The sequence below is a fragment of the Trachurus japonicus genome, chromosome 6, assembly GCF_045865225.1.
Source record: "Trachurus japonicus isolate A0001 chromosome 6, Traja_1.0".
NCBI classification, from domain to species: domain Eukaryota; kingdom Metazoa; phylum Chordata; class Actinopteri; order Carangiformes; family Carangidae; genus Trachurus; species Trachurus japonicus.
Window position 1 is genome coordinate 20,141,829 of NC_140912.1, and position 25,356 is coordinate 20,167,184.

The 25,356-nt window shown below is 42.7% G+C and overlaps 1 protein-coding gene across 7 annotated transcripts in view; it reads left to right on the forward strand.

Moving 5' to 3' along the window:
• The window catches only part of brsk2a (BR serine/threonine kinase 2a), a 155,342-nt gene that overhangs the window by 79,130 nt on the left and 50,856 nt on the right, over positions 1-25,356 (forward strand). For all 7 annotated transcript variants that reach the window (XM_085779662.1, XM_085779660.1, XM_085779661.1 and 4 more), the window contains exon 2: positions 10,987-11,081. In XM_085779662.1, coding sequence (XP_085635788.1) covers positions 10,987-11,081 — 95 coding nt within the window. The remainder of the gene's footprint in view (positions 1-10,986; positions 11,082-25,356) is intronic.

Genomic DNA, 25,356 nt, shown 5'->3' on the forward strand with positions numbered 1-25,356 from the left:
AATAAATAAATGTTTGTAAATGTGTAGAAGAGAGCTTTTGTAAAACTGTATATTGCTGTACTTCCGTTTTACAAAGCATGATGGCACAGTGATTCAGTGCTTCAGGTTACACCCACTCCTCCTCATGCAGAGCATTAATCAGAAAAGTGTCCTTTCAAATGTTCTCTTAAAATTGTTACATTACTCTATAGGCCTAGTAGCATCCATTCATTTGCTGCTCTAATGGAAGGAATGAGAATACTTTTACTCTCACTGATGTGTTGTCAGTGGTGTGAGTCGCAAAGTGGACAAATATAGGCATGTATTAATGCAACAACTCAAGTCATGTCAGTGGCTTTCATATCAGCCATTAGAAGGAATCACAGTGGAGAGTTGGGCAGGAGCTGCCTGTGCTAGACTGTCTGCATGTGATAACAGTTTTCACTCTTCTCTGAATATTTTGTGGAGAATTGTCTCTTTATTGTAATACTGTACTACGAGGCTCCTCTCCCTCACAAACGCACAAGTCTTGTCTTCATTATTTCCGTGCCTTGAGGTGTTTCCTATTGGACTACACACTAATGGTGAAGCTTTGACACTCTGACCTTTCTCCTGCGCAGCGTTTGTTGTACACGAGTAGAGAATAAAGGCTCTACAAAGACATGGGAAGGAGGAAGAAAAGCCAGGAGAGGAAACACTGGCCAGTGTTATTGAACCTCTAGACGTTTGATCTGGATGTGTGTGTGCATGTGTGTCTTAATGTCACACACCAGGAGGTGGCCCCCTGCCTCAAACACACACACATACACATACACCCCCTATACAAGATTGTTGTGTCCTAAATCCGCACACCCTGTGGGTACACATAGGAACAACCTTGTGCATATTGACCATAATAGTGGGGTTTGTGTTCACCTTGGACAAGCTTTCCTGCTGTTTTCTTTTTTCCGCTTATTTATTTAATGTCTGAAAGTAAAAAAAAAGGAGGAAAAATATAGAAAAAAGTAAAAGTCAATTCTAGGTTAAAGTCTTATTATTTATAGAGGCTCAAAGAAGTTAGAGAATAAAAGAAGGACGTGTCAGTTTTGTTTTTTGGCCATTCCTGTTTGATGTGTTTTTTCCTCAGCTGCGCTGAAGTGAAGTTTGCGCCTCTTAATGTGGGTGCTCTTCGCTCTCCCTGTTAAACCATCATAGCGGGACTCATTTTAAATCTGTGTGCTCAAGCCGTCATCTCCACTGCCTGCCCCAAAGTGGGAACGCAGCACCCTCATTGCCAATTAAACTCCAATCAACAAACGAAGATGGAGTGAGACGTCGAATTACATCCAATATCCTCTCCCATACTCAAGCCTGTCTTTGCCAGCCACAAATTAGCTTACAAATTAAGACTCTGAAGATGGGAGAAGCCGAGTTTCCAGATAACAACCAAATAACATCCTGCTGGCATTTTGATGTATCGTTCCAACTTGCATCCAGCTTCCTGCCTTCTCTTGATGTGCAGAGAAAGTTTGTTTGAGTTTTTTCCCTGGTTGAGCTGCGACTGCCTGTTTCAATCTCCATTTGGAAGGAGGCTGCTTATTAAGACGGGTTGATGAGAACTCATGGCACTGAAGTCTGCTCCGGCTTGATCTCTGTTTGGTAATGAAAATGTTGTATAGACAACCCAAATGCCGATACTTAATGAAATAACTCAAGCTGAATTATAGATGAGCATGGTTTGATTAATTGCTTCTTAGAGTCAGATTTCCTCTCCACTCTCTTTTCCGGCCCACACAATTGGCTTGTCTGAGTGGCCTGCATGCCAGGATTGTTTTTTTTGTGTGTGTGTGTTTACAGGAGGTACATTGTGTGAGTGCATGTGTGTGGAAAAACACAGAAAGAAAGCACTTCCTTCTCCTAGCATGTCTCTTTATGGTTACAGTGAGGTTTTGTAATATTATCCAGGAAGGTGTTTTAATAATTCATACTTTTATATTGGGGGTTATCTAACACATGACATGCAGACAGCGCGCTGCTCTTTGAATGGTGTCTAGGGGCTCCTCTCGCTGAGAAGCCTATCAGAGAGTCATCACCAAGGCACCAATCTTTGGCTCATCATGTCACCACTTCATTTGACTTCCATCTCCCTTTAGGAGCCCATGAGTGCATGTTTAGCATGCACAGACATATGTTTCAAGAGTGACACACAGATGCACACCGGTGGCATCGGTTTTTTTTTTGGTTTTTTTTTGTGGCTGTCTTATCCATTTGTGTGTACAAGTATGTTCCATACTGTCGATGAGCATGTCTGTGTGTATGCACATGTGCACGTGTTTGTCCCGTCTGCTGTGGCTGCTGCACTGGGCCTGGTGTGGCTAATTAAAAGAAGCCTGCTTGCATTATTAATGAGGCTGTAATTATACATTCCTTTTGCTGATCCCCAGTCAGAGGCATTAAAAATAGATCTGAGACTCCACGCCCCGCCCTTCTAGGCCCCACTTTCTCTCCATGTTTTGACTATGTCTTCTCCCAGCATCTCTCTATTTATCTAACCTTATCAGTATTTCTCTGTCTCACTGTCACTGGCCTCATTGTCTCGGCCTTCTACTTTTTTTTTTGTTCTCTCCGTCGCTCCTCTCGTCTCCTCCGTGTCTGCCTTCCATGTCTTCATTCACATTTGTTCTGATGTTCCCATTTGGGATTCGGGTGGAACATTCCTCTGACAGTGTCACTCTCGCTCGGCTCTGTGGCCTGACCTCCAGTCACATCAGGCCAAAATTCAGAGCGGAATATTTAGAATCTGCGGTGACATCTAGGCAGAAAGACTCAGAGGAGAAATCACTATCTCTGATCAACTTAATGGAGACTGTAAAACCTCCACCCAAAAAGTTCCGTCTGACTTTTCTGCAATTTTGTAAAATCTGCAACAAACCAAATCTTTAGCACTCAAATATGAGATGGTTTCAGTGCACATAAACTTCAGTATGTGGCAAACAAGATAACATTTGGTATGTTTCAATATGCTCCAGGCACAAAGTCATCAACATCCAAGAACTTTTTGCTCAGTCAAATATATGACAGCCTGAACTTTCTGAGCTATTTTCTGCTGTGCAATCATGCCTTACTTACCGCTGGCAACGGGACTTGTTTGGCTTGCTGGCAGAAAGGAGCGTGTGAAGCTCGCGTCTTGCAGGTGATGAGCTTCTGAGGACGTACTCGTGCATATATTTTCATGCTGATGAGGCTGATTCAGATAGGGGTGGGAATTTCATAATATCTGACAATCAGAGAGCTCGTTAGGTAACTAAGTGGATCATGGTAGTTGCTGCCTTTGGGCGATCCGCTCAGTCGTTCTCATACTCAGAATATGGAAAAAAAAATAGATTACTGCCTTGAAGTCACCCAATACTTCATTTCCTTACATCCCATTTTTCTCTGTTTGTGTTTGTTGGGGCTGTATTATGTAAATGTGTAATGGAATTGGCTCCTCACATCCATTTACCCTCTCCCGATACCAAAAAACCAAAAACAAACATGCACACTCAAATGCAGAGGCTATAGCTGCTGGAGAAAATACACACATTTCTTCTACATGTGTGTGTTTGAAGATTAGTATTGATAATCATTTAAATGGTTATTTTATCTCATGTAATCAAAGGTAAACACGGTCCGCACACATTTTGTCTTCAATTGAGTATTGGTTCATATACTCCCCAGGTTGAAAAGCTTGTACAGCATCTGTATCTGTGCAATGGATCACACATCCTTGCTAAGTCAATTGCCTTCTAGTCATTTTAATGCACATATTGAGCTTTCTGATGGAAAGAAATTGATCATATCTGAACCACAGCTAATGGTGTAAACCTTTTCTTATTCAAGAATAAGTTCACTCTCCATCACTTCATCAAGTCAAACCACTGCGTTGGAATAAAGAATGTATTATTTCAGCTAAGAAATACCCTGGAAGGGGGGGGCAAAAGTCATCCTCAATTTCTGTTGTAAGTATTGTACCATTATTTTTGTATATTTACCAAGAGATCCTTGTTTTGTGCAGGGAGTTAACTTATAAGGGAGGTTTCTGTATGCCTGCGTCAGTGTGCCTCCCTCCTCGCTTCAGCACTCCAGGGCTAAACTGCTCTTCCTGCTTTTGAAGCTGTTCTGTTGGTCTGGGCCTCTGTTGTTACTGATGTTGTTGCTGTTGCTTTGGCTGGTAGGGTTTAGAGGGTTGCTGGGGAATTGAGGCTGGGTATAGACTAACGTCACGGCTGACTGAAAATGCAAAAAGAGCGAAAGACGAGGTGGAGGAATGGAATGGAGATAGAGATTTAGTGAATGAAGAAGCGGCGGGAGAGAGACAGACGGAGAGAGTGCATTCATTGAGGAGCGAGTGAACATTGTTTGATCTTCGACATGCCGTCTCCCTCCTGCACAGTATGACTCAACAGCTTTCTGATGGCATATTCCCCATCTTTCTCTCTTTTTCTCCAGATAGATGTGAGGATGAAGTGAAAGAAGGGGGGCTAAACGAGTTAGAAAACACTCACTGGCGGTATAGAGAAGGAAAGAAGAAAAAAAACTGACAGAAAGTGAGAAATGAAGGAAAGACCAATTGACTTGATGACTAAACAGAAAGGAGCGAAAGCAAGAACAGATTTTGTGGCAAGGATTTGCACGTAGTCCTACGCTTTATAAAAATACTGTTTTCCTCAGAATAATGGGGTCAAGCCAATTAAAATCAAACATAATCAATAAACCTGCATTCACCATGCACACATGTGTTATTCATCTCTGCTCTCATTTATTTTAGTTTTATGTACCAGCAGTTTATTTGCATCCAGGTTTGAAAACAGTTGCTTAGTTCTGCCAGTGTTCACATAATGTGTGATGCAAACAACAATAGTAGGCAAAAACAGAGGTGTTTTCTGGGCGGGATTCTGTACATTTCTCATCTATAATTACACTTGCACTGTATGAAAGCATTTATTTGTCATAACCATTTGTTTTTGGCACTTCGTTACCACCAGTGCATGCAAATTGTAATGAAGAATATACAGCTGAACTACAAGGAGAACATGTATTTCTATTCCAGTCTCCACCCACAGATGTTTGATCTTACAGAAAGTCTATGTTGAGCTAACAAAAATGAAGAGAGCAAAATTTCATTTTACATCCCTGTTAATTAAATCTGTAATTGCTTGTGTACATCTATGAACAGATGAGCGAGATAAAGAGAGAGGGAGAGAGAGAGAGAGGGACAGCGCATGGATCCATGGTGGTTAACGATGGGCCTTCAGCTCCTGCCCTCTACCCTGGTGGAGGGGATTCCCACGCCCTGCCACAGTAGTTTTCCATGTGGCAAGGAGGAGTTGTCGGAGTAAAGCCCTGCTAGCACGTTGTGTTTCCTTTCAAACACTGATCCCAGGACAGAGGTGTAGCCCCCACGTAGAGCATTCAGGGTTAGAGAGCATAAGCGGAAAGCAGCTCACAGATCTGTGCCTAAGGGCAACGAGCTTCTCGGAGCCCAGCACCTCAGGGAGAGAGAGCTAAGCCAGCATAAGCTACTACCATCTGCTGGCGTTGGCTTAGGGCTTCTGAAAGATCAAGTTTGAAAGTGAGAGAGATGTGCAAGTGGAGACATCTCTTTTTCATCCTCCACCCTTCTCTCCAGGTAGTCCCCTCCAGATGGATATTAAGTTATCCAGTAATGATCTTTAACTGCATGGATGCCAGTGCCTGTGAGAAGGATAAAGCCGGAAACATTGACCGTATGTGTGGCTTTGTGGAAGTGTGTGTGTGTGTGTGTGTGTGTGTGTGTGTGTGTGTGTGTGTGTGTGTGGTTAGCAGGTGGAAATCATAAAGTGGCGCTCCTGGACTGAAACACGAGTAGATCCTCTCTCCATTCTGTTCTCCGTCGTTCCATCACGCTGTCTCAGAGTGACTGCAGGGGATATCAGGCTCACAGACAGCGTCCATCTCCTCCCCTTTCCTGCCCGCTCCTCCTCCCAGGATGTCCCAGCTCTGCCCGATGAAAGATTGATCACTGATTGGTGTATTTTGGCAGCTGGAGCAAGAAGAACTGTCACAAGCCAACACAGAGTGAGACAATGGTTTTCTCATTGGGAATGGAGGTTTCCTGGTCAGGCTAACTCCCATAATGTGTCAGATAAAGTGTCTTACACGCCTCTCTCACTTTGTAAGATATTTGAACTCATTCAGATAAACTACCCTCCTGCAAAATCATATAGCAACCCATGAAGGTTTCAGATACTGTGTGTCTCTGAGCTTGGTTTACTACACGTGTTCAAAAAGTTCATGTACGTGCTGCCGTGATGAACACACTGACAGCCGTTAGAGATGTTTTCCGGAACAGATGTCAGCGAGTTCAGCAGCGACATCATGAAACACAGTCACTTGAAGAGACAGTGAAGTGAGACAAAAAAACTCATTACCAAATCAGTGCTGGCACATGGCTCAGTGATGCAGCGCAGGAGACGCACCGCCATGAAAACTCTTCAGTGTTTGAGAAGTGGTTGATTAACAACATTTTCACAACTTTATGGAGATGTTGTTAATTAACTCATTTCATTAATGATGAGTTGCTACAGTTTAGATTCTTAGTGTTTTCAGTATATCCTCTTTATTTTTTCTTTCTTTCTTGTGACTCTTTTTTTTTCTTACCCTCAGTTTTTTCATTGTAGTTTTCCGAAAGGGGCCGGTTCTGCGGATGCAATCAGTTTGACTTTTATTCAAAAACTTTATTATTCATCCCTGATTTGTCAAAACCAGCGGGGTGATGATTGAAACCATTCGACTTCGAAGCGATGCAGCAGCTTCCAGCGCAGTGCAGCAAAAACACTACTGGCCTCTGATGCTCGGTGAGCCGTGGACCAAAGTTCTCATTCTGTGTCTTTCTCCGGCAGTCCCTCCACATTACATCATTAATCACCGAGGCGCATGGAAAGTAGAGAGTGCAGAGCCGGGATGGAGGCCAGGGGTCAGTCGATGGTGGCCTCTCCAGCCCATAAGTCCCTGGCTGGTGTCATTATTCTGACATTGTTGTGAAGGCGAGAGCTTTTGATGCTATTGATTTGGGAGGAGGGCGAAGGAGAGGAAGGATCGATCACTCGCAGATTCAGAACTCCGGTCGGCTCCACAGCCTGTTTTTGTCTGTATGTGCGCTAATGAAAAGTATATAAGTGTACAGTGGATGTGGCAATACCAGTCTGCATGTGTGTCCCTGGTCCAGATAATAAATTACCTGTATGTGACACTTTATCACAACACAGTGCTGTACTCAGGAGGGAATACATTCCCACACATCAGCTTTTACACCTACAGCAGTACAGTACCAGCTGCACATACAGCTATACACCTACAATTAAAATGAAATGCAATCCATATGCACACACACACATACACACAATTATGTAGAAACACAGACAACTGTAGCTGTTATCTTCTCTGTATTCCTTGCTTGAGTCTGTGACCCTCTGTGCTCTCAGTCAAAGCCTTACGTTTGAAGTTATGTTCAAAGACAGCCTACCTGGCTCAGCCCAGATTTAGATGAAAACATGGTGTCTTCCTAGGCATCTCCCTCCCTCCCTCCCTCACTCATCCTCACCCATCCCCACCACTCCAGGTTGAGCTCAGGATATTCGCACAGAGCTGCAAGTGTTTCCTCTGGGGTGATATCACAGACAGGTAAAACAGGCACAGGGAGTATAAAGCAATCACCGTCATTACAGGACATTAGAGAGTAGGGGGTTGAGTGGTTAATTTTGGGTCATGGAGAAGCTGATGTTAATTAGATATTACAACATACTTGAGACAAGTTAAGTCACATTTATTGTGAGAAAACCTTGTGACATTAATTGCTCATTCCCTGCTGGAGGAGGGTGTTGGGGTTGTACACGAGGCAGGGGAGAATCATTGAGTTTTATATAAGGATATCAAATAGACTTAAAAATGCAGTGATGAGGTTGAGGCTGAAGCATGCTTCTGTAGTGTACACAGAAAAGTGTATGTTTGTGCAGCAACACATAGAGTGCTTCTGAGCAATTGCAGCTGCACAGCTAAACTCCACAGCACATGTTTCTGTATCTACAGTACTATGCTTCAAACAGAACACTGTTTTGTTGAGCCAAACCAAAATGTTGAAATACACACATTACTATTTACTCTATTGTCTGGTTTGTTTTATTTGTTACTCTGTTCAATTTATCCTTGGTTGAAAACTGTTTGTAATTATTTTTTTCTATTCCTATACATTCTGGTTTGGCAAATATTATTCAGTCTGTTGTGCACACTTGAAGAATTATGTGCAAATACTATGTATTAGCAAGCAGCTGCGCGATTGTCAGCACACAACACCCACACATTATAACATACTCTAGCCTGGTTTAGCCTTTATTGTCAGAAATACACTACTTCTATGCCCAATTTTTTTGATCAAATAACATCTGGTCAGAATTTTAGTTTGTTTGGTGGTTTATGACAAACTACTTGCAAAACAAATTATATTTGCACCAGTCTATGCTGCACTTTTGTAGTTACTGCTATTTAGCAAATGTTATCATGCCTACGTGCTAAACTACAGTAAGATGGTGAAGATAGTAAATGCTGTGACTGCTTATTTCAGCATTTTAGCATTGCCATTGTAACCATGTTAGCATGCTTTAGCATTTTTTTGCCTAAATGTGCAGCCACATGGAGCCAGCTCGTCAGTAGACTCTCAATCATGTCACAATTCATTGCTCACAAAGTACACTTTGAGTAGTTGCAAGTAGCCTCATGTGTGGCAGGTCCTTAGGGATTCCTGATTGCCTGCAAGTGCAACATTTGCATGCTACTGTTACACCACCAAGTAGCCTAATGATAATTTGATAAAGTGACAATAAAGATATGCATTCATATGGGCAAATGGGCCAGTTTTATCTGTTGCTGCCACATTTTGAGATGTAAACGGGGGATGTTTAGCAGTGATGGTTACTGTAGTTCTATTTTGTTAGGTCTGTTGATGTTGTTTGTTAATGATTTTTTATCTATGTTGTAAAAAGAAGCTTATGTCCCTATGTGTTATGTAGTGAATGTCCTTGTAAAAGTTCATTTGGATCCATACACAAAGTGGTTGTAAAATCGTAATGCGCTGTGTTCCTGTGCATATTTCCCTCCTGCTAATGCGCCCTCTGCTCACAAAAACACAGGCACTGGAGCAAGATGGATAGTGAGGCAAATAATCCAGTTAACTTTTCATGTGTTTGCAGGCAGATATTTTCTCTTTAATGTGTTTATCATGACTTATGAGCTTCTCTATAGCAGCCATTAACATATGATTACCATCACAAGGCTAATGGGTTTGTCTGTTGTTCTCCCTCTTGCTCAACTGCCTCAACCCCTCTTTGGTAGCATTCACTTCCTTCTTATCGCTCTGTCACTCTCTCTTTCTTTCTCTCTCACCTCCTCTCCTCCTTGTGTCTCCACTCTCTGCCCCCACGGCCCCTCGACTCCCAAGCCAAAGCCTCACTCCCACACAGTGCTCTCCATTATTGCTTAATTATCTGTGGCCTGTCATTTGAATAATGTGCTACCCCTGACTTCCAATCGCTTTCACGTTTTCCCTTCATCCTCCAAATGCTTTTTAATATTTATCCTCTCCATCTCCCACCAATGCTTCCTGTTTCCCATCTGCGTTCTCCACTTCTTTAAAGCCCACTGACTGATGCTCCTCTCTTGTGTTGTTGGGTCATGGAAATCAAACAAGTGAAGTGTGGCCCATGATAGGCAACCAGTTTGCTGTAGGCTACTTCTCTCCATTGACGTGTTTCTCATAGTAACTGCAGTGTTTCAGTTGTAGGTTATTTACTTAATTCCACCATCTTCATCTCTGCCAGTGTGAGAGTGACAAGAAATCAAAGCATCCACATTATTCTGCTTTGTTGTTTCTATAAATTCTCTGTGCCAGCCATTAGAGAGAGAGCTCAGGCGTTGTAGTTTACAAAGTTAAAAATCATCTTCTTTCGTTTCCAAAAAAACCCCTGCAGCACCACAGGGCCATTGGGGAAATCAATAATAGAGAGGCGACATTTATTGGTTTAGGGGTGTGTGTTTGTTTCAGTTTGTAAGTAATCTATCTGATGCAAACATCTTTGTAATGTGTGTGCAGTGCTGTGGTCCCCAGATAATGGATTGGTGCTGTCATCGCAGCTCCCCTGTATTAAATACACACAAACACGCCACTTTGTTCCACTGTAACTGTACACTCATTGAGGTATCCCTGCCTGTTTTCTGCATTGTTTGCGGATGAACTGAGGATACCAGGGGACATTTACTGAAGAAGACAGTGGAGATGGCTCTTGTGGCTGTGTTGCGAATCAGAGGATTCAAGTGAGCTTCGACAGAAAGTTTGTGTGTGAATCCCAATAAAACCGGCAAGTCATGGTATATCAAACGCTCAAATGTTTCCCCAGCGTGTCAGTGTGTTTGTGGAGTAAGGGGTTATGTTTTCTGCTTGGTTGTTGAAATGTGACAACCTAATGTATTCTCCCACAGTTGGGGGCATTGTTGGTGTGTTGTTGTCCTCTCACCTCTGTTTGTTACAGCCACCTATTATTGTTTGTTTCAGCGAACTCAACAGAACTGCTTCACAGCCAGTTTAGTACATTATAGGAATCAATAACACAAATGGCTCTCTCGCTTATTGCCTTTACGTCTCAAACAAACCCCAGGGGGCAGTTTATTTAAAGAACTGTCTACACTCCAGAAGTCATTATTAGCATTGTGTACATGAGGTCAAAGGCTATTAAATAAATGAATAAATTATTAAAAAATGCCACACATCACCTTAAAGTGACAGTCCATCCACCAGCATATTGCGCTCACCAAGTCATATTCATTGCACTGTATATTTATTGTCTTGGTGTCATCTAAACACATTTTGTCTTGCGTTTAGTCCTGAACAAGTGAAGATGTGATTGATTGACCTATGTGACCTACTGTAATAATGTGTGTGTTTCCTGTTTTGTGTTGCAGGGTTGGTCAAGCTCGGAATACACTGTGTAACATGCCAGAAAGTTGCCATAAAGATTGTCAACCGAGAGAAACTCAGCGAGTCAGTACTCATGAAAGTAAGTTTACAGCTTTCAGTTCTTTTAGTAGGATTCAGTGTTGAAACCCAGGCTGTTCAAGAAGACCATTTTCATCTCTTTACTTGCAATGCTCCATGTTTATGTATGTGAAGAAGGGAAGCACTTGTGAAACAAAGCTAGGTCAAAACTTAGTGCATGTCTAGATGGCAATGAAGGCTATTTTATTATGCCAAGTGTTAGCCAATTTCAACTCCTTTTTCTGTTTGATTCACCCTCCCTCTCTGTGCTCAAACCCACAGTATTGTTATACAGCCAAATTCCCAAAGCTGCTCCCTTTACATACCATGGAATACGTTTGAAATTGTGACACATGTGAAACATGGCTTAAGATGATATGTTAACTCCCAGGCCATTAACAAACAGCTGTTCTTCACCCATATTTTTTAGCCTTATAAGGTTAAGACGATGGCTGTGTGATGAGAGCCACATTTACTTGTCAGCATAGCTTACTGTACAGAGAAGAAAAAACTGGACCCAGTATCTCTCAGGAGTGACTCTTCTTCGGAAAGTAACCTTGGTCCAAAATGTTTGTGGGCGTTATCCTGAAGTGTCTCTACAAACGTTTGAAAAGTCAGAAAATCACTATAATGCACCAAGTTAAAAAAACACTGTGTTTTGACACCACTTGGAAAGAGCAACTACCAATGGGGAAACCCTTTGTGAACTGACCAGCGCTGCAACCTTATCACTCAGAAATGCAGCATGCATCTGGCCAGCGGACCGGGGTGCCTTCATCACTCTGTCAGTAAATCAGACAAAGTTACAGGGCTAACCCCGCTGTTGCAGTGCAGCCATAAAGTCTTTTCAAAGGGTGTTCATTTTGCCTGGGTATCCTTGGCAAAGTTTACTCTTTTTTTGAGTTTCCAGCAGCCATCAAATATTTAGCAAGTCCTGATGTCCTGTTGGCACAGGGTCACACACCTCGTAACTACTATGTTCCCCTTTGAAGTCTGGCAGGGGACCTTCATTCCTCTTTCTCTCCCCAGAATCTTAATATGCAGGAGCCCAACTGAATGAAGCAATACTAAAAGTCTGTCAGCTATGAGTGAGTGGTGTCCCTGAAAGAGCCACCTCTTTGACATAAAATCTGGGCTGGCTGCCAGCTAGCGTTTTTTTTTTTTTTTTTTAAATCGAAATTAGAAGGAGTGGTCTGCTCGAGTGAAGTCTAAATTTCAACATAAATCAATGGCTGATCCTGCAAAAATTGTTTGAATAAAAGTGATTTATATCATAATAAGCCCTATGAAGAGTCAAATCACTGGCTGAGTTAGTGACAGCGGGTCTTTGAAGCAGCTGATTTTCATCCTTTTCAAATTTCAAACTGAAGGAGTCAGCTGTTTGGCTCCCCCACCGGGAGCCAGAGCCACCAAGAAATCCTGGGGAAACACAACAATAAAGCAGGTTTCTGCAGCAGTAATTACTCCAGCTCCACTCCAAAGTGCCTGCAAGAGTTATAGAAGCGAAAATCCTTTTTATAATTTTTCCAGTTAGCCACATAGGATACAGTAGATATTTTTTGATATCACATCACTGTGCCCCTGCTGGGTAACTCTATTCAATGCCCGCTCATAAATTGGCACGCTGCAAGACTGGCCCTTGCGCTGATTGAATAGTTGTAAAGAAACTAAAGAGAGCAGGAATATAGAGGACAACAAGACGCTACAACCTGAAAATTGTCTGTCGCAGGACACACGCAGAGAGGAGCGCCTTCTGTAATTGTTTGCTTATGAGCCGGAAAGCAGGAAGCTGATGGGTTTGCTCACAGTACAGGTTATCTGGGAATAGAAAATCCCTCTGTTTTGCATCGCCTCTCTAGCAAAATCATTAGACTTTAGATAAAAAGCTCTCTGCACTCAGATATTGCTTTGATAAACAGTCAGTATTAATCAGCCTCTCGCTGTGTCAGTGTCTCCCTGACTCTTTTTCACTTTTATTGCAGCCGTGCTCCGGAAGTCATTCTCTCTCTCTCTCTCTCTGATTCGCTTCAACATGCAGTGTAATATTTTCACGAGGGAAAAGACAGGTCATTTCTGTTGCCTCAGCGCTGACAGAAGTATTATTAGTTGTAGCAGACAAATTTGGTGGAGCCGTTGTACTGTGTGACAGCAGTGAGGAAGGTAGCAGTATAATGTCCCAACCCAGGTGTCTCACATTGCGCTGTCCTGCAGAGGAAAATGATAGTAACAGATGCCAAACAGTGACAGGCTTCCGACAGGACCAAGGCTTTTGCTGAAGCTGCAGTTCAGAGCCAATTACTGAACTCAGCCGTTGTCACTCTTCTCTCAGCTGCTGGGCCCTAGTATGTGTACGTGTGTGTGCGTGGGCGCGCGCGTGTGTGTCTATAACAGCAGGTGTGTGTTCATGTATGTGCCAGTAGGGGATGAATAATGCAGGAGCCGGGGGCAACTGGGATTCTCTGAAAGAGACAATTTTAATATGTGTCTTGTAAGTTTGGGAATTAAAAGTCATAATCAGTCACCATTATTTGATGTTTTAGTATTCTAATCATACAAAGTTAATGCAGCAGTCCAGGTCCTCTACCAGTAGTGACCAAGGTGCTTTTTTTAGTTATGGATCAGAGCCACAAACTTGTGCGTGCATTACTACCTGCGATGTAGGCGTCAATTGTGATGAGCAATGTTTGTATAGAGTAAGAGCATGTAATGTTATTGTGATGCACCTCAGTGTAAACAGGCGGTGTTGCCTAGGTGTCAGGATTTCTGTGTTTATGTGTGTGTGTATTGATTTGTGCATTGCCCTCTCATGCAAAGCAGCTTAAAGCCTCCATTATAATTTAAAGCCACTGTGCCAATGTACATTGTAACTGTGCAGTGAATTGTCAAGCACTAGATCACACTGTTGTTGGTGAAGGTACTCTAGTCACAGGACAGACTGACGTTGGTGTCAGACATCAGATTACAGTCCAACCCCCCTGCTGTTCTGAGGGTTTCAACTTTGGCTGGACAGGTGTTTTCTGACTCAAATCTAGCAGCCACTTCCCCATATTCTCAGTGTGTTGCACTTCGCAGTCTTATGTGTCTGTTCTCTGGCCTGCCTGTGTGGCTGTCCAACTGTCAGAGTGATCGGGCTGCACTCCACTGCAGAGTGCAGGCTCAGACTGTGAAATGTCACCTTTTAATATGCTAATGTATGGGGTCCCAGTGGTGCCATTAGGAGAGAATCTGACTCTCCTGGACAGGTGTGTGTGTACGCGCAACTCACATTTATGCAGTGACGCACACATATTCGGGCTATGCACACACTCACAAAAGTTCACACAAAAGTGTGTACATGTGTCATATTCATATGTATGTGCACGAACACATCCTCCATGACACACGTCATCCCTCTACGTCTGTCCTTCCCCCTGACTGGCCTTGCGAGTCAGGGGTCTGTGGAGAGGAGGAGACGGGTTGAATTAATTGTCTCAGAATATCTGGCAGAGAGGTCTCTCCTCCTCTCACTGTGTGTTTAACTTTATATAACTAATGTCGAACTCTTTAGTCCACAGAGCCACTGGCTATGGCAATATAGACTGAAAGACATTGAATTGTCTTGGATAATGAATTTGTCTGTGAACTTTGTCAGTTTGTAACCAGGGAATGGGCCATGAGTACTTCAAAAAGCAAATACAGCCTCGTGTTTTTTTTTTTTTGACTTCTAAGTATAAAACCTAACAATGGAGTTAGCTGAATAGTAATAAGAGTTGCCGTCAGTGGGAAGTGGCTGCCTGTCATGTTTCAGATGATGAGAGAGAAACAGACAGGAAGAGAATACACAATATGTGCACACATGACAGTATGTCAGCAGTCGTTGGCACCAGGGCCAAACAGAATGAGTGCGGTGATCCGATACAAAGTGAAGCCCACAACTAACACTGTATGTGTGAGCACATATATATGTGTGTGTGTGTGTGTGTATATGTGTGTGTGTGGGGGTGAATCTCCAGGGAGTAGTTAATGTTTCTGAAACTCAGCCAGCTCCCTCTCTCTCTTGCTGCCATGTCTCTGTGGCGTGGAGCCGTGGGGTTGAGAGTAAAGAGAGAGAAAGAGGGAAGGAGGGCAAAAGAGAGAAAGGCACAGGAGCGAGAGCAAGAGCGATAGAGAGAGAGAGATAGAGGGAGAGATGGACATGCTGTGAGAAACCCTGCTGAGACAAGATAACACAGACGCCCTAGTGGGAACACCACATCTCTACTCACGTTTCCTGTCAGGAGTGTGTTTTCTTCTTGAGCCATTACTGCGACAGTCACACATGTGGGGTGGCCAAATCATTGCAATATATCAACTCAGTGAGATTTAAATAATGATTGATGATTTATTAGACACAATGAAAAAAAAAAAACTCAGTGAGGTCAAAATGCTGGATAAGCCACAGAACATCCCACTAACTATCCACTAATATCTCTCTCTGTTGAGAGGAGAGACGGAGCATCTCGCATGCTCTTGTCACAACAATGTGACAACTCTGTAATTGCTGGTGCCATGAGAATTCTGGGAAATAGAACTTGGTGCACAAGCCAGAAAAGCTCCAATAAACAGAGCTCAGTATGATTTGGAAGATTACAATGTTAGTGCTAATTTGATACCAGAGCTTCACTACTGGTAGACAAACAAAACGTGTTTTGCACATTACTTTGGCAGATGTAAACAGATTTAATTTTAATGTTGTTTCAATGCAAACTTCACAGCTTTAGATGTTACTGGAATACAATAGAATAAAACTGATGACACTTTATTTGATTTGAATCAACAACTATTTCAACGAAAACTAATTCTGGTGTGACCTTAAATGCCTCATTGTTGGTCATTTATTTAGTTACTTGCATTTGCCACTGTTGTCATATTGCAGGCTGTTACTGCTATCTTTCTAAGCTCCCGCTGCAACACTTATGTGGTCATAATGGTGACACTGACATGGTGGAGAAAACAGACATTGAGTTGAATCTTGCTACTGCAGTACTATGGTCTGACAAGCTTTCCCTGAGAGCAGAGGATCCGCTGTACCACATTTCATACCATATTACCTATCATTATGCTGAGTGGAGCAACTTTTCTAATCCGCAGTTTAGTCTCGGGGTGAGTTAAATTGTTGCTAGCCAACAGCGCTAACAACTAGCAGAGGGAGAAGGGTATCTTTAGCATGCAGCAGTTGGTAGTTGCTGTTGATGCCTGCTCTGTTTCTCCCTCTGAGCCAGTGAGCTGGTGGCGGCTGCTGCTGTTGGGATAAGGACAACTAATTAGCCGGAGTGACTCTCTTTCCTCCTGAAGCTTCACAACTTCAAAGTCACTCTACTGTCCCCAAGCCCGGAGAGAGAAAGGAAGACAGGGAGAGGAGGGATGGAGTGGAGGATGAAGGGAGATAGAGGGGAGGGAAGTGTGTGTGTGTGTGGGAGGGGGTTAGAAAGGATGGCGAACATAAAGTTAGAATACACTGAATGGATGTCTTATAAAATAGATATCTATGCACACTGTGCTGTTTTGGGAAAAAAAATACAGTGCATTGAGTTTGCCTCTGTCCTTGATGTCAATCATAACATCATAACATTTCAGATGAGAAATATGTGTGTGTGTGTGTGTGTGTGAGAGAGAGAGAGAGAGAGAGAGAGAGAGAGAGAGAGAGAGAGAGAGAGAGAGAGAGAGAGAGAGAGAGAGAGAGAGAGAGAGAGAGAGAGAGAGAGAGAGAGAGAGAGAGAGAGAGAGACAGAGAGAGAGAGACAGAGAGAGAGAGACAGAGAGAGAGAGTTTGGAGTTTGGAGATGGAGAGCTCTGCAGTATAATTGCCCCCAGAAGCAAATAATTGAAGTGCTCCGCTAAGGAAGCCAAACATAAGAGCTGAGAACAAGGCTTTGCCACTGCCGGTCGAGAAAGATGCATTACCTAAGATGGCCTTGAAATTTAAAGGATCAGTATATTTTCTTTTATAGAGTCTTAATGAGTAAGATCATTACTGCTTAGATTATGTGAGTTTGTCTCTTCTTTGTGGAACAATGCAAATATATATATAATACTCTTCATTTGGGATGATTTTATAACATAGTTGTATGTACTGTAAAATGTACCTGCACCACCACCAATAAATAAGAATTTAGGACTAAAGTAGCAGAGAACAGCATGGAGTAAAGGTTGAGTACAACAGCTGACAGACCTTGTGGTGGGCGGCGGAGGAGCAGAATGCCATGGCCACAGATGAATCACACAAGGTCTAATCTTGTTATCCCGACACCTCGGCGACAGCAACTGTAGCTTTCTTTCTCCACTCTTCCCTCCTAATGATTATAGATCGACCATTCTCTCCCGTCTCTGTTGTGCCGCGAGTGGGTTGGATATAGAAATGCCTCCAACACGCACACGTCCCCGTTAACTTTATGTCCGTGTGTGTGTGCGCGCATACTTGTTTGTGTCTGTTTGCACGCACGTGTTTTGAGCTGCAGAGTGTGAGCGCAGACACCCTTTAAAATAAATGGGTTTCATATGTTGTGCCCCATGCACGTTGATCCATCAGCTTTGTATGGTGCTGAGCCAGAAGCCGGGGCTTACCGCACAGTTTGATCTCAACAGGCCGACTGTAGCGCTACAAGCTCTGTTTCTGCTGCTGTTTGGTCTGCAGAGCTGCAGACGAGTGAAAGCAGCACTGCTGTTACTTGTTTCTGCCTGTTGGAGCAAAGCGTGGTTGCATTCAAATGCTGGGTGGATTAAAAAAATGATGTGGTTGTCTTCCTGATGTGGAGAGTTGTCATCTTGATTTGACCTGGCCACGAAAAAAACCTCCTTGACAAAAAGTGAATTCTGCGTTATTGTTACATTTTGTTCTCCTCTCCCCTTGTTGCTTGTAGGAACTCAAATTATATGGATTTCCCTGAACCTGCAAGTCCTTACAAAGCCCTTTTGTCGGTTATCAGTCAATATGATGGTCACTCAGCTTTGCACATCCTAATTTGGTTTCCAATCACCACTCCTTAGTCAATACATGTCCACTTTTCTTTTTATTGAGTGGCAATGAGGTGTTCAGGTGAAACGGAAATGGTGAAATAGATTTCACCCACTGCAGGGCAGGAGATTTATGGGGACTGGAAAGAACTCTTCAGCTTTACACCCCATACTTGTGTCACATTATGTTTCATGCTAGACACCAAACATTGAGTTTTACATAGTTGTGACTGGTAGTTTGGGATCTAACACATCCTGGGGAGACATGTAAAACCTCCAGTGTTGCTGCTCACCGCTGTGACAAAGCTCATCAAACACACATGGCGCTGTGTGACTGATTTTTTTTTTTTTTTTTTTTTTTTCCTTCATATGTCTTATTGAGATAAAACGGAGAGATGGAGTGCAGAAGAAATAATGAAATGGAGGATTGAAGAGCGCAAGATGTGGCGGGATCCCCCATTGAGCTCGACAGAAGACAGACAGACGTCTAAACCGATGGCATTTGTTTCTCCTCTTCAAAGGCAACAGCTGCTGTGTTGTCAGATAGATGAGAACACTTTGTTTGCTTTTTTATTTGTTGTTTCTTTGGTGTTGCTTTCCCCCACCTTTTCCTTTTCCTTTGTAAGCGAAGGGCACATTTTATCCAATTCCTCTCCCCTTAAGTGGATGATGCTTTCATGGGGTGATCAGCAGAGTTCCCCTTCAAAGTTTAGTTTCCTTTTTTATCCCTGTTTATTCTTTTGTTTTGCGCTGGGAGTTCTTACCTCTGTATTTTACCGGTGAACCAACTGTGTGTGTTTAGTGTGAGTTTCTCAGCCACCGGGTATTGAGATCTTCTTTTATCCATCTTGCTTGAGCAGGGACTGATAATTGAATCATTATATCATGTTCCCCTCAGAGGACAAATCTACCTCAATTTTTACTTCTAAATCTGTCCCTGTCATCTCTTCTTATATCAGTAAATCCAGTGCCCTGCATCACAACCTGTTGCCTTTCAGTGTATTCAATACAGTCTTGAATGTCCTAGTGATTGATTTTGTTCTTCGTTGGTAACTCTTTGGCCTTGTAGAAATAAACACACACAGAGTAGTGTCAGAAAAATGTTTTCTTCACTACAGTGATATGGAATTGGGAGAAAATAGCACACATTGTGTGTGTGTGTGTGCGTTTGTGTGTGGCACTGTAACTTTAGTTGATGGACAATGAAGTGTGTCAGTGTTTGTGACAACTGTCATCTCAGTGGCGACAGCAATGCAGCAATATGTCTAATCATATACCATGCCATTATTGTAACTGACACTATATATACATGCGTGGGGGTATTTTCGTACAAGTCACATGTATCATGAAGCAAAAATGACAGCTCGGTGACCACTGCAGAGTTGTGCAGAGTCAACACAAACACACACACACACATGCACACATGCACACATGCACACATGCACACACATGCACACACATGCACGGTTCACACACTTTCCAGTCTCCAGTTTCCACTAAAAGCTTTAAAATGTATTTCACATTGTGTTTTTATTGTAGAATGAAGGATCATAAAACAGATGTAATAGTGACATTGCACATATGTAATAGATATATATTTCGTAATTTTGTCTCTGTGAAGAGGGACATATACAGCATATGAGACTATATATAACAGTAGTAATGATTACAATGTCACTTCACTACGAGTAGTGGGGTGATTACTATGAATACTGGCATTAATATTCTGCCTTGAGGAAAGATGGTTCTGTGAATACACGCACACTCTGCCATTTATGAAGTAGCGACAACTCCACTGTGTTCTACACATTTCTTTATGTCTTAATTATGCTGTTAACTAGCTTCCACAAGGCCTGAATATTATGCACAGGCTACAATAATTTTCCACTTTTAGCTGTTGCAAATAAAGAAGTAAAGTGGGAAAACTCTGACTTGGAAGTGTTAATGAGATCGGGAGACATCCTGATGTATACAGTATTTGGATTTTTTTTGTGATCAATGTGTTGAACCTCTAAAGTGAGACACTTTAAACTTCATCAGCTCCAAATCCTGTATCTGCCACCCCATAGGGCTCGTTTGCTAATGACTGTGTTATGTCCCCTTTGTCCCCCACTCGATCTGTACCGACTCACCCACTCACTCACTCAACATGCCAACAAAGCACACACACTTGCATGTCAACACTTCTTTTTTACCCATGCAGTTTGCCATTCTAAGGCAAAATTAATATTCATTGAGTACCAACAGAGAGAGCGCAAGAGTGTGCCTTTTATGTGTCAAAGACTCAATTTCAGTTTAAGACCTAATTAACAAGTGCGGAAGCTAAAACAACTCCCTGATTACATTATTAGAGCTATTCTGAACTTATTTACAAAGTTTCAAGCTAATTTGAGTTGTTTCACTTGACCAGTCTTACCTGCTGACCTGCTGTATTGACTCCTCTGCCTGGGTAACTATTGTCTGGGCTCATGTGTCAATGAATAAGCCATGTATTCATATGTGGAGATAATTAGTTGAGGAAGTGAATCACTGTCAGCTCGATGTTACTATTCACCTGAGTAACTGCACTTAATAGTCTTTATTAGTCATTCATTACTCACTTTCTTTGTTTAGGTTGCTTTTTCCTCACTCTGAATTCACTAAAACCAGCACAACTCTAGCTTTATTTTCGTCTCCTCATACAAATATTCTCATAAATCTCATAACTTTTCATACCAATTTATGTCCTTGCCACAAAATTGTGCCAGTGTTTCCCCAGTGTTTCGTAATGCATTCATTTTTGTGTTTAAAAGAAATAAAAAAAAACCTGCTCTGATTTTTCACTGATAGTTAACTACACTGAAAAATTGTAATAAGCCAAATTCAAGGTTGACTGCCAAAAAAAACCTTTTGCAAGATAAGGTAGCAGATGTCATTTAATACAGAGTCAATTCAGAATCCTGAGACGATCTAATATTATCCTCTTGCACTGCATTTTACAAGCAATTTCATCCACCTTGCATGCAAATATAGGCTCCTGTAGGTTATTTGATTTACACTTTTTTAACAGATATAGATGCCCTTGAGATCTAATCATAACACTGTACTGTAGTTCATTAATCCACATTTCACATCTCACCACAATCCAAGGTCACCTTTTTGGTCCTTTTGTATGAAATATTCCTCACTTAGGGAGTGAGTGACTGAGTGGACAAACTGACAAAAAGACGCTTCAGACGGGCAACACAAAAACATGGCTGCCAAAGGGATCTGCTGCCTGCCAGTCACTGATAAATCACTCATCCTCTCTCCCCAGCCCCTCCTTCTCCATCCCACCTATCAGCAAGTGCAGTAGGTTTGAAGAGGTTTGTGATTTTACCCTTTGACCTCGGGGTGTGGAAGACCTCTGCCATTAGACTCTATTACGACCAAGGTCATCCAGGGACATGTCTATTAGTGTGAAATGATGTGGCCTGTCACTGGTTTAAGTGGCAGCCTGATGGATCTGTCAGCAGCATAGGCAGACGTCAAAGACATGATTAGAGAGATAAAATGAGAGAAACAAAGAATAAATGAGGGGAAGGGGAAGAGGAGTGCCAGAGTTGTTTGAGGAAGGGAAAGGGGTAATGAGCAAGATTTGAAAAGGTGGGAGATGGATAAAGGATAAGGAGTAGTGAGCTAGCAGAGACTGTGTCCTGATCGATTTACATGTCTCTGACATTGATCAGACTCCCCCGTGTAGGGAATTTACCTCCTCTTCACAAAGAATGACTGATACAGTGATTATCAGAAAAAACCTGCCGGGCTGACTGCGCACTGTGAGCTGCATGTGCGCATGTGCGTTTGTGTGTTTGTAGGATCCACAGGGCGAAGGGAAAAGCAATAAACAAAGAAAGATGAAAGAAAGAGGGACATAAGTTTTCTTTTTCCAGCTCAATGACCTCGACTGGAATGAAATCAGTCAAATACTATTTGATTTTTCATTTTATTTTGCTCTCAATGGGACTGGCTCAGTAGTGGGAGGTAACACAACAACATAACGTGAACGCTCCTCTCACAAAATACAAGTTGAATCCATCGCCTCAACTCAGTCTCTGTCCATTTCTAAACCAATTTTGGAAGAGCAGGTTCCTCCAGGAACAAATGTTAATATTTTCTTGAAGGCAGTGGTTTTGCCCTTGTACACACAATAGAAGGAAAAGCACATGAACTCCCACCTTGGGGGCAGACTTGACTGATTGTGACCAATGTTTTTCTGGAGTCTGTTTGTCTGTGTGTGTGTTTGTGTGTTTGACCTTCAAACTGATGTCCTACCCTTATGGCAGCGACACTGACATATAGCACTCCACAGATAATGAACGCCTTACCGTTAACACGCATCGTATGCACACATACACACAGATACACACATGCATGCACTCATGCACACACACACCAGCTTGGCTACCCCTCTGCTCCTGGCAGAAAACACCAATTCTGCCCTACTGGCTCACTGACCGACATATGGATGGATGGAGGTGGCTCATGGCTTGCCGTGATCAGTGGTGTGTGTGTGTGTGTACAGTGTGTGTGCATCATGCGTTAATGTGTCCACATGTCACAAGTATGAATGGATGACGAGCTGACTGGTTTTGTCAGTGAGCCAGTGGACAAGCTGTGCTGTCTCCTCCCCTTCTGCTCACTGACAGTTGGATCCACGCCCCATTCTCACTCTGGCCATTACACCATCCACACTTTACTTTTTCTTCACATGTTATGTTATCTTATCTATCTATCCCTCCCTGCGGTCCTCTGATGAGATTTAAAGGTAAAGGTAAAGGTAAAGGTACTTTATTAGTCACATATACAGCTAGTACAGTGAAATTCTTTCTCTGCATTTAACCCATCCCTGAGGAGCAGTGGGCAGCCACGGTGCGGCGCCCGGGGACCAACTCCAGATTATGAGCCAGTGCCTTTGGTCAGTGGCACTGACTGGAGGATTAACCTAGCCGACATGTTTTTAGTGGTGGGGGAAACCGGAGCACCCGGAGGAAACCCACGCAGACACGGGGAGAACATGCAAACTCCACACAGAAAGGCCCTGGGCGGCCCGGGATTCGAACCCAGGACCTTCTTGCTGTGAGGCAACAGTGCTAACCACTGTGCCACCGTGCCGTTTGTGTAACAAACCCGGCCCAAAAGAGCCTGTACCACAGATAAAGATAAAGAAAGCAAAATTTATCATGTTCTACTTGGATTTTCTGTTTACTACTTCTCACTGGAGGTTGACTTCTGCTGGTATGACATTGAGGAAAGCGAAGATTAGATTATTATTAGATTAGATACGGTAGTCGGTAAAAAGGAGAGAAATCATTTCTAAGATGTCCACATCTAATTTGATTCTTAGGCATAAAAATGCGTGTTTGGAAAACATTAATATCCTAAACTGTCAGTGAAGTGGTGGTGTGCTGATCTGGCTGAATAAGAAATACATTACTGTTATGTCAGTGATATTTTGTTAAGACTTTGTTGTCATATTTTCTTGATTGTCACATGCTTTTATCTATTATTATTTGGCAGTTTGGTTCGTATAGTGGTGCTAAAAAGGTTATCCTCTCCCAGTGTTGTGTTAATTAGAAACAAAAGAAGCTGCAAGACCCATGGGGGGAGAGCTGGCACTGCCACTGTGCTCTCTTTCTGTCTGTCTACCCTACATTTCTCTTTTACTCGTCTCTGTTGCAGAGAATTACAAGGCTTATGCCTCATCCCTTCTTGCATTCACTCAGCCTTCCTCTGTCTCTCGTTTGTTTTTCTGTCCATCCAGCAGCTCATGCATGCACTGTAACGCCCATGTTAGCATAGCCACCCCACGTTTTTTGTCTGACACACATGACTGCCCTGTTGACTTTGATCCTCAGATCTCAGTATCAAGAGACCATTCACTCACTCGCCTAGGGGGTGGGGGGGGTGACAGAAATGTCTGTGTTTTCCCTTCCATGTGCATGAGAGAGAAAGCGCAAGATGCAATAAGTGGAGAGCGAGAGATGAAAGACTCTGTGATCCAATATTTTCCCCTCTGAGATTTTGGACTGGTTTCTCTGTTCAGTCGCTCTGTGACATGTGTGACATGAATCTAACCTCTTTGCATCTTTGTTGTTGCCTGGCTGTCTCTGATCCTCTCTTCTCTATCACTGGACTCTTAGCTACGCTGATTAAACTATTGATGATGTCGTCGGTCTTTTGTTTGCTTGTCCGTACAGCCATTCTTATCCAGTGCTGTAATTTAAAGAATCAATTGCAAGCTGATGGAACTATGCTGAGCGGCTCTCGTCTTCTGAATTTGGGATGACACATGTGAGCACCACTGACTGCTTTGCCTCATTTGTTCATGTAGCCTAGCTCCCTCCCCGGCCTCCCTCTCTGGCTTTCTATTATATCGTACCATCTGCACCTGCAAATTACATCATAATTACAAGTAATAAATGTCATGAGATGTTTTTCCAACACAACAACATCAAAATTGAATTTCAGGGTGAAGAAAGTGATGCTCTAGCTTTTAATTTGGAAGAACACAATGCAGTTCCTTAGAGTCTGGTGTTAAAATGTCATGTTTTATCATTCACACAGCTTCATTTTTGTTTCTTTTTTTATGATTATTATTTAGCTGACAATCATCTTAGTTTGAGTAAACATCTTAACAGGAATCACCGCAACAGTTCAGACCTATTGATCTATTTAGTGTGGCAGGATATGACACTGATAGGAGACCCTATGGGTCGAAGCATTGCCAATCAGCCTGTCCACCAACAGGCTCCTGTTCTGAGGTCTTCTGCTAATGATCTCCACTCCACAGTGATAACCACCATACATTACAAGACAAATTATCTCCCTGTCAAATAGCCAACTTGGATTAGTGTCAGTTTTGTGCTCTTGTTCGACCTCTGGTTACTGATTAGGTGGGCTCTTTTTTCCGCTTGCACCCTTGTTTAGTTATCGAGAAACTAAGCAAATTGGCTAAAAACTCAAACTACTGAACACAAGAACACAAGGACCAAGATTGATAAAAGAAAAGAGGTGTGCGTTCGTCTGACCACCTGTCCATATGTGCACATTTACGTGTGTGTGTGATCCTCAGTGAACAGTGTCCAAGCACCTGCTAATAAAGGCTTAATGAAGTGCCATGGAGATAGGTGATTGGAGGGAACCGTCCACACTCACAGATGTGAAACTTAATGAGAGAGTGAGGAGCCATGTACAGGAGCCAGGCTGGGAAACGGGGGCCACCTGGCTTGTGAAGTTGTGGAGATGCTGGATGTGTGTTTGAGGCTTTGATAAGAGATGAGTGACCGGTTAGTCTGCATTTGCAG